We start from the raw sequence: 13,234 nt of genomic DNA, 5'->3' as shown, positions 1-13,234 counted from the left end.
TATCTGGCAATAAAATGGATAACCTGGAAGAAATGGACAGATTCTTAGGAAAGTTCAATCTTTCAAGACTGAATCAGGAAGAGATAGAAATTAAGAACAACCCAATTACAAGCACTGAATTGAAGCTGTGATCAAAAAATCTCCCAAAAAACATAACCCCAGGATCAGATAGCTTCATAGGAGAATTCTATCAAACATTTAGAGAAGAACTAATGCCTAAAAAAATTGCAGAGGAAGGAACACTTCCAAACTCATTCTACGAGGCCACCATCACCTTGATACCAAAACCAGGCAAAGAGAACACAAAAAAAAGAAAACTGGAGGCCAATATCACTGAAGAACATAAATGCAAAAATCCTCAACAAAATTTTAGCAAACAGAATTCAGCAACACATCAAAAAGCTCATACACCATGATCAAGTTGGGTTTATTTCAGGAATGCAAGGATTCTTCAATACACACAAATCAATCAATGTGATACACCATATTAACAAATTGAAAGATAAAAATCATATGGTCATCTCAATAGATGCAGAAAAAACCTTTGACAAAATTCAGCACCCGTTTATGATTAAAACTCTTCAAAACATGGGCATAGAAGGAACCTACCTCAACATAGTAAAGGCCATATATGTTAAGCCTACAGCAATCATTATTCTCAATGGTGAAAATTGATAGCATTCCCCCTAAGATCAGGAACAAGACAAGGGTGTCCACTTTCTCTACTATTATTCAACATAGTTTTGGAAGGCCTAGCTACAGCAATCAAAGAAGAAAAAGAATTAAAAGAATACAGATCAGAAAATAAATAAAGCTCTCACTGTTTGCAGATGACACGATACTCTACATAGAAAACCTTAAAGATAGTACCAGAAAATTGCTAGAGCTAATCAGTGAATTTAGCAAAGTTGCAGGATACAATATCAATACAGAGATATCACTTGCATTTCCATATACTAACAATGAAAAATCAGAAAGAGATATTAAGGAATCAATACCATTCACCACTGCAACAAAAAGAATTAAATATATAGGAATAAACTTACCTAAGAAGAAGACAAAAGAACTGTAAACAGAAAATTATAAGACACTAATGAAAGAAATCAAAGATGACATAAATAGATGGAGAGATATTCCATGTTCCTGGGTAGGAAGAATCAATATTGTGAAAATGACTATACTACCAAATGCAATGTGCAAATTCAATGTGACCCCTATCAAATTACCAATGGCATTTTTCTCAGCGTTAGAACAAAAAATTTCACAATTCATATGGAAACACGAGACCCTGAATAGCCAAAGCAATCTTGAGAAAGAAGAATGGAGCTGGAGGAATCAACCTTCCTGACTTCAGATTATTCTACAAAGCTACAGTTTGGTACTGGCACAAAAACAGAAATATAGGCCAGTGGAACAAGATAGAAAGTCCAGAAATAAACCCAAGCACCTTAGGGTACCTTATTTTTGACAAAGAGGCAAGGATATACAACTTCTTCAATAAACCTCTTCAATAAATAGTGCTGGGAAAACTGAACAGCTACATGAAAAGAAAGCAATTAGAACAGTTGCTAACACCACACACAAAGATAAACTCAAAATGGATTAAAGACCTAAATGTAAGACCAGAAATTATAAAACTCTTAGAGGAAAACACAGGCAGAACACTCGACACAAACCAAAGAAAGATCCTCTATGACCCACCTCCTAGAGTAATGGAAAGTGGGACCTGATTAAACTTAACAGCTTTGCACAGCAAAGGAAACTATAAGCAAGGTGAAAAGACAACCCTCAGAATAGGAGAAAATAATAGCAAGTGAAACAACTGACAAAGGATCCATTTCCAAAATATACAAGCAGCTCATACCACTCAATACCAGAAAAACAAACAACCCAATCAAAAAGTGGGGAAAAGACCTGAACAGACATTTCTCCAAAGAAGACAGACAGATAGCTAACAAACTCATGAAAAGATGCTCAACATCACTCATTATTAGAAAAATGCAAATCAAAACTACAATGAGATATCACCTCACACCAGTCAGAATCAGTTCAGTCACTCAGTCAGTCACTCAATCAGTCACTCAGTCATGTCCGACTCTTTGCGACCCCATGAGCCACAGCACGCCAGGCCTCCCTGTCCATCACCAACCCCTGGAGTCCACCCAAACCCATGTCCATTGAGTTGGTGATGCCATCCAACCATCTCATCCTCTGTCATCCCCTTCTCTTCCTGCCCTCAGTCTTTCCCAGCATCGGGGTCTTTTCCATTGAGTCAGCTCTTTGCATCAGGTGGCCAAAGTATTGAAGTTTCAGCTTCAATATCAGTCCTTCCAATGAACACCCAGGACTGGTCTCCTTTAGGATGGACTGGTTGGATCTCCTTGCAGTCCAAGGGACTCTCAAGAGTCTTCTCCAACACCACAGTTCAAGAGCATCAATTCTTCAGTGCTCAGCCTTCTTTATAGTCCAACTCTCACATCCATACATGACTACTTGAAAAACCATAGCCTTGACTAGACAGACCTTTGTTGGCAAAATAATGTCTCTGCTTTTTAATATGCTGTCTAGGTTGGTTATAACTTTCCTTCCAAGGAGTAAGCGTCTTTTAATTTCATGGCTGCAATCACCACCTGCAGTGATTTTGGAGCCCCACAAAAATAGTCAGCCACTGGGGCCATCATGAAAAAGTCTACAAACAGTAAATGCTGGAGAGGATGTGGAGAAAAGGGAATGCTCTTGCACTGTTGGTAGGAATGTAAACTGGTACAGCTACTATGGAAGAGGGTATGGAGATCCCCTAAAAAACTAAGAATAAAACCATCGTATGACCCAGCAATCCCACTCCTAGGCATATAACCTGAGGAAAACAAAATTGAAAAAGACACATGTATCCCATTGTTCACTGCATCACTATTTACAATAGCTAGAACACGAAAGCAACCTAGATGTCCATTGGCAGATGAATGGATAAAGAAATTGTGGTAAATAAACACAATGGAATACTCAGCCATAAAAGGGAATGCATTTGAGTTAGTTCTGATGAGGTGGATGAACCTAGAACCTATTATACAGAGTGAAGTGAGTCAGAAAAAGAAAGAGAAATATTGTATTCTAACACATACATACAGAATCTAGAAGAATGGTACTGAAGAATTTATTTACAGGGCAGCAATGGAGAAACAGACATAGAGAATAGACTTATGGACATGGGGAGAGGGGAGGAGAGGGTGAGGTGTATGGAAAGAGTAACATGGAAACTTACATCACCATATGTAAAATAGATAGCCAACGGGGATTTGCTGTCTGGCTCAGGAAACTCAAACAGGGGCACTGTATCAACCTAGAGGAGTGGGATGAGGAGGGAGATGGGAGGGTGATGGAAGGGAGGCTCAAAAGGGAGGGGATATGTGTATACTTATGGCTGATTCATGTTGAGATTTGACAGAAAACAGCAAAATTCTGTAAAGCAATTATCCTTCAATACAAAAATCAAAAAAAAGAATACTAGAGTGAATTGCCATGCCCTCCTCCAGGGGATCTTCCCGACCCAGGGATGGAACCCACGTGTCTTAAGGTCTCCTGCATTGGCAGGCGGGTTCTTTACCACAAGCCCCACCTGGGAAGCCCAGTTTAGCTCATAAGGCCTTTTATAAACTGCCTTTGTTATGGTACAACCATACAATCGGAGACAGAGGAGAGGGCAAGCTGCAATTTCATTCACACCTGACGCTGATGGCACATGTTCGGAGCTTGAAATAAAGATATTGCACTACTGTACTCTATACAGTGGTGTACAGTAAAGTACACAAGACCGCAACTACATGTAGTGGATGCACACGCATGGCAGTGTACTCTATACACATGAATTAGCTTACGTGATTGAACACACAAACACACGTTTGCATCTTCGAAAGCTCACAACTTGAAGGTTTGTATGTAGGGGACTTACTGTAAGGAGTTTCAACTTCCTGAAAGCTATAGGGAAAGAACTACTAAGAGTTTTAAAGAAGAGTGTGATACTACCAGATTTGTATTTTAGTGAAGTTTCTTTAGCAGCAACTTGGAGGGTAGATTGGTGACAATTTCAGATCCTGTTGCAGTCTGCAGGAAACCAGTGGAAGAGCAAGGAGAATGAAACTGTAAGAATGAGTAGGAAAAAATTGAGTTGAAAGATATTAAGCATTTTTATTTTTTTATTTTTTATTTTTTTTTAAATATTATTTTATTAGTTGGAGGCCAATCACTTTACAACATTTCAGTGGGTTTTGTCATACAATGACATGAATCAGCCATATAGTTACACGTATTCCCCATCCCGATCCCCCCTCCCACCTCCCTCTCCCCCCGACTCCTCTGGGTCTTCCCAGTGCACCAGGCCCGAGCACCTGACTCATGCATCCCACCTGGGCTGGTGGTCCGTTTCACCATAGATAATATACATGCTGTTCTTTCAAAACATCCCACCCTCACATTCTCCCCCAGAGTTCAAAAGTCTGTTCTGTACTTTTGTGTCTCTTTTTCTGTTTTGCATATAGGGTTATCGCCACCATCTATCTAAATTCCGTATATATGTGTTAGTATACTGTAATGTTCTTTATCTTTCTGGCTTACTTCACTCTGTATAATGGGCTCCAGTTTCATCCATCTCATTAGAACTGATTCAAATGAATTCTTTTTAACAGCTGAGTAATATTCCATGGTGTATATGTACCACAGCTTCCTTATCCATTCATCTGCTGATGGGCATCTAGGTTGCTTCCATGTCCTGGCTATTATAAACAGTGCTGCGATGAACATTGGGGTGCACGTGTCTCTTTCAGATCTGGATTCCTCAGTGTGTATGCCCAGAATTTGTATTGCTGGGTCATATGGCAGTTCTATTTCCAGTTTTTTAAGAAATCTCCACACTGTTTTCCATAGTGGCTGTACTAGTTTGCATTCCCACCAACAGTGTAAGAGGGTTCCCTTTTCTCCACACCCTCTCCAGCATTTATTGATTAAGCATTTTTAAATTGAGGAGCTTTATGAACTATTCAATGTGAAGAGTAGGTTTTTTTTTTTTAATAATTCCTTTATTTTTCTTAAAATAACAAAAAAAATATATCAGTGCCATTTACCAAGCAATGGGACGCAAGAAGAAACATAGTTTTTAGAAAAGAAGCTGAGCTTTATTTTCGACATGTTGTATTAAGCTCTTAGTATCTTTAGCAACCTAAGGAAGCCATGTAATTGACGGGCAATTCATTATGCGCATATGAGGATTAACAGAGTTCTAGGGGAGAGATGGATGGCTGCAAAGCATTATGTTTTAAATAGTTGTAGCTTAATAGAGATGAGAAAAGCCAGTCATATCTAGAATAAGATTATCCAAAGCCCTGGAGCAAACAGCAATATCGAAGCAGTATAGTAAAGGAAGACCCCACAAAGGGAGCTATAAGGAAATAATCAAAGAGAGGAGAAATAAGAAAAGTAAATTTTCAGAAGATTAAACTGGAGGCAGAGTGACCAATTAAGAATAATAATAGTTCAGACAGGAGATAAATGATGGCTTGAAATAAGAGTTGCAGTGGGATTTGACAGCAGAGAAGTGCAAAATGAATCCACAATGTGATACCACTATACGGTTACTAGAATGTCTATAATTAAAAAGACTGAACATACCCAGGGCTGGCAAGGATGTCAAGCAAGTGGAATTCTTATGCACTGCTGACAAGGATATAAAAATGGTGCAGCCACATTGGAAAACAGGTTGGCAGTTTCTTAAAAGGTTTAATATAGACATGTCATATGAAGCAACCATTCCACTCCTAAGTATTCACCCAAGATTTGTGAAAGTATATATCCATAGAGAGACTTGGACCAGAAAATTTATAGCACCTTTATTTGTGATACTCAAAAAAACAAAAAACAGTGCAAACACTCATCAGCAGTTGAATGGATATACAAGTTGTTTTATATCTATACAATGGAATATTGTTTAGTGGTAAAAGAAAATAATGAACTATTAATATGCACACAAAATAGATTAATAGCAAAATAATTTTTCTGAGTAAAAAAAGTCAGACAAAAAAGTACATTTATGTAAAAATTACATAGAAAACACAGACTAACATATAGTTACAGTAAGCAGCTAGAGGATATTTGTGGATAGGGTTTCATAGGGAGGGACAGTGGAAGGAAGGATGACAAAGAGTCTTAAGGAAACTATTGGAGTGATTGACATGCTCAAGTTTTTGACTGTGATCATTTCATGGATGTATAGAGATCTCAAAACTTGTCAAATTGTACATTTTAAACATGGACAAATTATACTGTGTCAGTTTGACGTTGATAAAAGTATTTTAAAACAGGACAGAGTGAGTTCCCTGGGGGCCTGATAGTTAGGGTTCCAGACTTTCGCTGCTATGGCTGGGCTCAGCCCCAGGTCAGGGAGCTGAGTTCCCACAGGCATGTCTGCTCAGCCACTCAGTCGTGTTTGACACTTTGCTGCCCCCGGACTATAGACCCCAGGCTCCTCTGTCCTTGGGATTTTCTAGGCAAGAATGGTAGAGTGGGTTTCCATTTCCTTCTCCAGGGCATCTTCCTGACCCAGGGATTGAATCCACATCTCCTGTTTCTCCTTCATTGGCAGGTGGATTCTTTACTACTGAGCCACCAGGGAAGCTCATAAAGCCATGCAACACATTGAAAAATAAAGTAACTAATTGTTTAAAGAGCACAGATAATAGAGTTATTTAGGAGATGAAATTAGTAGGGCTGTTGATTGGTAATATACAGAATGGTGAGAAGAAAAAATGACTGTCTGATTAGGAGATTGGGTAGGGGTCTTAGTGCTACCAGATAAAATAAATAATACAGATCTGGGAGGAAAAAGATTACCATTTTAATTCAGAATATCAGTTGGGGAGGTATATAATGAATCACCTGCTGAATGTGGATTTTTTTAGGCAGAAATAAGGTCCAGGCATGTATATTTCTGAGTGGTCAACATATAGTAAGTAGATATAAACTTGAGGCTACCCAGATAGCTGAAACCTGACAAATAGCCAAATGAAAGCACTCTGGTGACCATCAACATTTCAGAAGTGTTCAGAAAAATAGGGTCCCAGGGAAGGAGACTGAGAATGAGGTTGGAAAGGCAAGAGAAGCTGGAGAGGTTGGTATTATGGAAGTCAAAGGAGGAAACTTCTAGAAGGATGGAAATTTTAACCTCACATACTGCACAGATTTGGATTAAGGTAAGGACCAAAGGATATAAAGATGACACCACCCTTATGGCAGAAAGTGAAGAGGAACTAAAAAGCCTCTTGGTGAAAGTTAAAGAGTAGAGTGAAAAAGTTGGCTTAAAGCTTAACATTCAGAAAACTAAGATCATGGCATCTGGTTCCATCACTTCATGGGAAATAGATGGGGAAACAGTGGAAACAGTGGCAGACTTTATTTTGGGGGCTCCAAAATCACTGCAGATGGTGATTGCAGCCATGAAATTAAAAGATTCTTACTCCTTGGAAGGAAAGTTATGACCAACCTAGATAGCATATTAAAAAGCAGAGACATTACTTTGCCAACAAAGGTCCGTCTAGTTAAGGCTGTAGTTTTTCCAGTGGTCATGTATGGATGTGAGAGTTGGACTGTGAAGAAAGCTGAGCACCGAAGAATTGATGCTTTTGAACTGTGGTGTTGGAGAAGACTCTTGAGAGTCCCTTGGACTGCAAGGAGATCCAACCAGTTCTTCCTAAAGGAGATCAGTCCTGGGTGTTCATTGGAAGGACTGATGCTGAAGCTGAAACTCCAATATTTTGGCCACCTCATGCAAAGAGTTGACTCACTGGAAAAGACCCTGATATGTGAGGGATTGGGGGCAGGAGGAGAAGTGGATGACAGAGGATGAGATGGTTGGATGGCATCATCGACTCTATGGACATGAGTTTGAGTAAACTCCAGGAGTTGGTGATGGACAGGGAGGCCTGCCGTGCTGCGATTCATGGGGTTGCAAAGAGTCGGACACGACTGAGCAACTGAACTGAACTGAACTGAAAGACCAAAGGACCCTGTAGGGTTTGTATGTAGAGAGGACACTGTGGGTTTTAGCAAGGTCAGAATCCATGGAGTAGTGAGATAGGAATTCAAGTAAGGCTATTGCTCCTTTTCAGATACTTGATTACTTGTTTTACGCAAGTTATTCTCAGCTAGTTTGTAAAAGCACTCTCCCTTGAAGTTCAAACTGTCTTTTTCAGGAAGCATTCCCACCTTCTGAGTCAGTTAGTAGAACCACAGTCACTAATAGAGGTGCCCCATGTCCCCCCCAAGTGCATTGATATGGACGCAAAATTGATCACTTATTTTTTCAGTGGACTAAGAGAAGAAAAGCCCTGCCAAAGTGGAAACGATTCCTTTATAATGACTGAGTATTGATTAGAAAATACTTGTTAAGCTCCTATTCTGTGTCTAGTATTGAATAAAACCCTTAATTCCCTGTTTACCCATAAATGATGTCTGAACTCATCAACTCTAAAATTTTATGTTAATTGCTGTTCTGTAAGGGAAAGAAATAGGGCAAGGAATAAAAGCAAGTGTTAGCATGCCATAATAGAACCCGCTCCATATCTGCCACTCATGAAGGACAGAGAAGAACCCTTTCCTTAAATCAGTAAAAATATGCCATCCTTCATCTCACTACTGAAGCTAATACTTCAGTGGGTCAGTGAGTTTCACTTCAATTGTGTTTCTACTTTTTAATCAGTTTTTCTTAGAATGATTTCTAAAAATGCATATATTCACTCAGGGATAAGGAGGAAAACTACCTCCAGTCACTGGCTTGCCTGTGATAGAGAGACAACATCTCATTTTCACAGACATTATTAAAATGTATACCAGGTCTATAGAAAAAAGCCTATTTTCACATTCCAGTCAACAGCCCTATGTGAAAACTTATTTCCTGATCTGGATTAAAAAAAAAAAATACATATGAAAAAGTTTTGAAAACATTTTTATAAATCTTTTTTATTTTAGCTGCCAGTCTGGTCAAAAAGATATGTGAGTATGAAATTGATATGTGCTGGAAAGTAATTAACTTTTTTAAATCTTAACTTACTTAATAGTTTTTAATTAGGCAGTTATATTTGAAGTAATTTTTTTTGTTTATCTTTGTAAAATTCTTCTTTGAGGATCTGAGGCGTTAATAGGTTTGGGTATTTTATATTGGATATTTTTTAAGGTAGTTATGTTTAGTTTTACTGAGGATACTTCCTTTTGAAATGAAAGAGCTACAGATTACAATGGAATTTTGGAGTTTGATATTTCTCTTTATTTTTCAAAGAACACTCTTCTAAAAAATGGTGAGTTGGGAGAAAATAATAATATTTCAAGATCAAACAAACTTGAGAAATACTGCTTGTTCTATGTCCCTTTTTGAAGCATTACTTTTCATATTAGTGTGTTGCAAGATCTGAGCAACCATAAAATTAAGATCTGTGTTTAAAACCTAGTGTTTGTCGTATTTATTTGATCCAGCAATATCCAAGAAACTAATGTGCCAAAAATAAACACTTCGAAATGCCCTTAAAACCCATTGGTTCGAGTGGCCATTTTTAGACCCTTGCTAATTCAGATGTTATATCCAGCAAAGATTTAGAGGCCAAATTTGTCTTGTTAATGAACCGATGCTTCAATATGCATCAAGGATCCAAAATATATGAAGCAGTTAAACGTTGGGCCCAGGCAAATATTATGGTGCGATAGCACATAATTCAGAGAGAACCTAGCCTGACTCTTAAGAATGAAGAGGCTAAGAATCAGTGAGATAAAGTGTTCTCATCTGCTCTCTGAGCAAAGCAGTTTAAACAGAGAAGAGTCTCTCTTTTTTCCTTTTTCCTTTCTATTTCTAAATGCTTATCCTCATCATATTGGGAATATATTTAGAGACCTGAGAGAAAAGCAGTAAGCAATGAAAACTGTACCTCTCTTGAAACACTCAGCATCCTCCATCTAAAATATAACTTAACAATGAATGTGGATCCTATTATCTTGCAAAATCAAACATTCCCATCTCTCCACTTCCAGGCACAACCACGTTATCCTCATTCCTCTAGGGATGAGCCTCAGCTCCAGTACTTCTGTGGATACTGAAATGTACAGACAGAATCACAAATTTTGTTTATTTCTAATTCATAGTCTGATTTCTAGTTAGATATTTATCTTATCATTAATTAATTATTTTTATTTTCTAACTACTTGTATTATGGAAAGCTGTGTCAATGAGTTCTCTGTTGTCCATCTAAACATTTTTATTTTATCTTGACTGGTTTGTGTTCAGGATGCTATTTTCATGCGTTCTTTGTGGATCGTATAACAATGTATTTTATTGACGTTGTAGTTTCAGCAATTATTAAATAGCTGTATATAGTTACACTGTTAATTTGAGAATTAAAGTAAAAGTATATTGAAGAAACAGAAATGATATAGATGTGGTTGGTATTGCTCAAATAAAATGTGAAACTTTCTCCTTCCTTTGCAGCCAACATATCAATTGTAGATATTGATACTAACCAGGAGGAGAACATAGCAACTTCATCTCCTGGAAACAACTTTGGTCTTGACTTGAAAGCAGATGACAAAATATATTTTGGTGGTCTGCCAACACTGAGAAACCTGAGGTAATTTGATGTATATTTAAGGCTAAGGATTAAGTTTTAATGAAATGGTCACTATGCTCACTAGAGTTCTGAAGTTTAATTATAACAGGAATATCATATAACCTTTAGTTGTAGAAAAGGCCTAATCTAAAAAATTGTACTACATGTTAAAATAATACCAGGATTTTAAAAACCAGAGATTAATTGGGTATCTTTATTGAAGAGGTGGAGGGGAATCACTGTTACCTTTACAGTCCAGATAAAAAGAATTATAAAGTTATTAAAGGTGGAAACTGGAGTTGAATGTATTTGCCTTTATGCTGTACATTCAGAGATAATGGTGCACTGACCCTGCCGAGTGTTCTGAAAATTAGTCAGTGTTCCAGGACACTGTGAGTGTAACCTACTTCATGGCCAAGCACGAGCATGATAATAGTGTAATGGGACGTTCCCATGTACTTGATGCTAAGTAGTGTTAGTTGTTCTTGCCCATGTCAATATTTTTCAGAACTTCACATTTATTTTTTAGATAGTAGGATGGGGGGATGTATTTAGTTTAATAGTTTAATTAATTCCAAAATAAAAGTAATTTAAATGTGTCAGAAAATATTTCATGTGATATTTCATTGATCTCCTGCTTGTTACAAAACAGCCTATAAGAAATAAAAGTTATAGAGTACTTGGTGCTCAATAAAAGTTAATTGAATCTGATTTGGATGGGATGAATTGATTTGGCCAAACCATAACAGTTTACTATAACTGTAGACCGCCATATTTTTAAGTTTTATTTTGTTTAGTTTGCTAGTTTTCATGATTACAAAAGTCCTGCCTAGGTGTTTCTGTACTAAAAAGACACATTACGATTGGAATGGTCTCAGAATAACTGAAAAGGTTGATGGTCAGTTCTCACATTTCTCAAACGAGCAGTGGAACTTCAGTCTCATTTATGATATTGAGCATGCAAACTGAGGTTTGTGTTTCTTTCTGTATCTAAATTCATAAACCAGACACCTGTTCAGTTTATCAGGTGTATAATTTGATAAGTTTAATGCAGATAAACTGGCTCTGCATTCATCCACATGATATTGTACTTGTGTTAGGAATATATATTTTAAATGTCTGGTCAGAAAAATTATTGCAGATCAAATGTATTTGAATAGTGGCATAGTTATTACTCCAGAATCCATTTATTCATTCAACAGGTGTTTGATAACCATCTACTATGTTCCAGATACTATTTAAATACTGGGGATCTAGCAAATTGTTCAAGTCTAAGATTTTCTTTGGCAGATTACTAACTAAATTCTCTATGAGTGAATTAAATGTAGCCAAAATCAGGCTATCCAAAGGTGGCTTCATCTATTCTGGTGGTAATGTAGTTTTAATTACCATAAAGTGATTTTTAGGAATTATCCACAAAAGTGTATATGTTAATTTAACTGAGATGGGTTTATGTATTATTAAATAGTTTGCAGACTATATACCTAGTGAGTCTTTCTTGCCACAATTTTTTTTTTACTTCCACAGTATAGCATTTCATAATTATAATATTACTATGGTATGACACATTATTTCAAAACAATCTTGAAACATATATTTGTGACTACTCAAGGAGCCACGCATTTGTAGCTGTAATTTGCCCACAGGCAAGATCTTCATATGATAAAGTGCAAAAGATGTGATGGACATGAATTATTTTATATATATTAAGTTCAAGCTAAGTTCAAAGAGGCAATAAGCTCTCCTTATAAGCTACTCATGAATATTACAGCACGGGAACATTTGTTCATTTTCCATTCATAAAAATGATGAACATGAGTGCTTTAAATTCAATTCCAAAATAAAAATTTTCTAAGAGAATGGTGTGGGAGATGGTCACCACTGGATTCTATTTTCGTTGCAGTCGAGGGTATAAGCCTGTTTTCCTTTCTTGTGGTATTTTACTTTCCTTTGTAGATCTCTGTGAAATGCTTTTTGTTTTAAAAGATTTATGATTATAGTTTATTGTTTTACTAAATGAAAATGCAATTATAAGTAAATCATTTTTTTCTCTTCCCTTTGACCTAGTATGAAAGCAAGGTAAAATTTAAATTTATGCATGCCTTTTCCAAGTTGCATGGGTTGGGTCAGTGTGGCTTCTTAGATAAAGCGGTGATGCAGAAGCAGAGTGACTCCTATCCAGCTTTATTCATAGTACATTTCACCAGCAAGTGATGCATTCTGAGATGATTCTCATGCGGCCCTTTGCTTACAAAAATGCTGCTGCTTACCCACCATCACAGAGCTGCAGTTTGACGTGTTTCACCAGCCGTGATGCTGAATTTGCTCTGCTTATTTATTCAACAGTCCACGCACAGTGCCCTCTAGCGCACACTTGCAGCAGCGCAGGCCAAGGGCAGCTGGTCAGGTTTATGGGCACAAATCTAGTTCTGGGGAACAAAGTGATCTGGGCTGAACCTCAGACTCTGGTCTCCCAGGTACTGTACTATCTGCTGAACAAGCAACTGTGCCCCCAAATGCTTAGATTGCTTTTTGCAAGCCTGCAAAGATGCACATGTTTACATGGCCCTTGCACCTCTTGGCAAAGCTGCTGCTTTATT

General features: G+C 37.5%; 1 protein-coding gene across 1 annotated transcript in view; it reads left to right on the top strand.

The window, feature by feature from the left end:
* The window catches only part of LAMA2 (laminin subunit alpha 2), a 673,037-nt gene that overhangs the window by 616,833 nt on the left and 42,970 nt on the right, over positions 1–13,234 (top strand). Inside the window, exons 52-53 of the mRNA XM_065931349.1 lie at positions 10,517–10,655; positions 12,702–12,713. Coding sequence (XP_065787421.1) covers positions 10,517–10,655; positions 12,702–12,713 — 151 coding nt within the window. The remainder of the gene's footprint in view (positions 1–10,516; positions 10,656–12,701; positions 12,714–13,234) is intronic.

The sequence above is a fragment of the Muntiacus reevesi genome, chromosome 3 (genome assembly GCF_963930625.1).
Source record: "Muntiacus reevesi chromosome 3, mMunRee1.1, whole genome shotgun sequence".
Lineage (NCBI taxonomy): Eukaryota > Metazoa > Chordata > Mammalia > Artiodactyla > Cervidae > Muntiacus > Muntiacus reevesi.
This window is presented reverse-complemented; position numbering and strand designations above follow the sequence as displayed.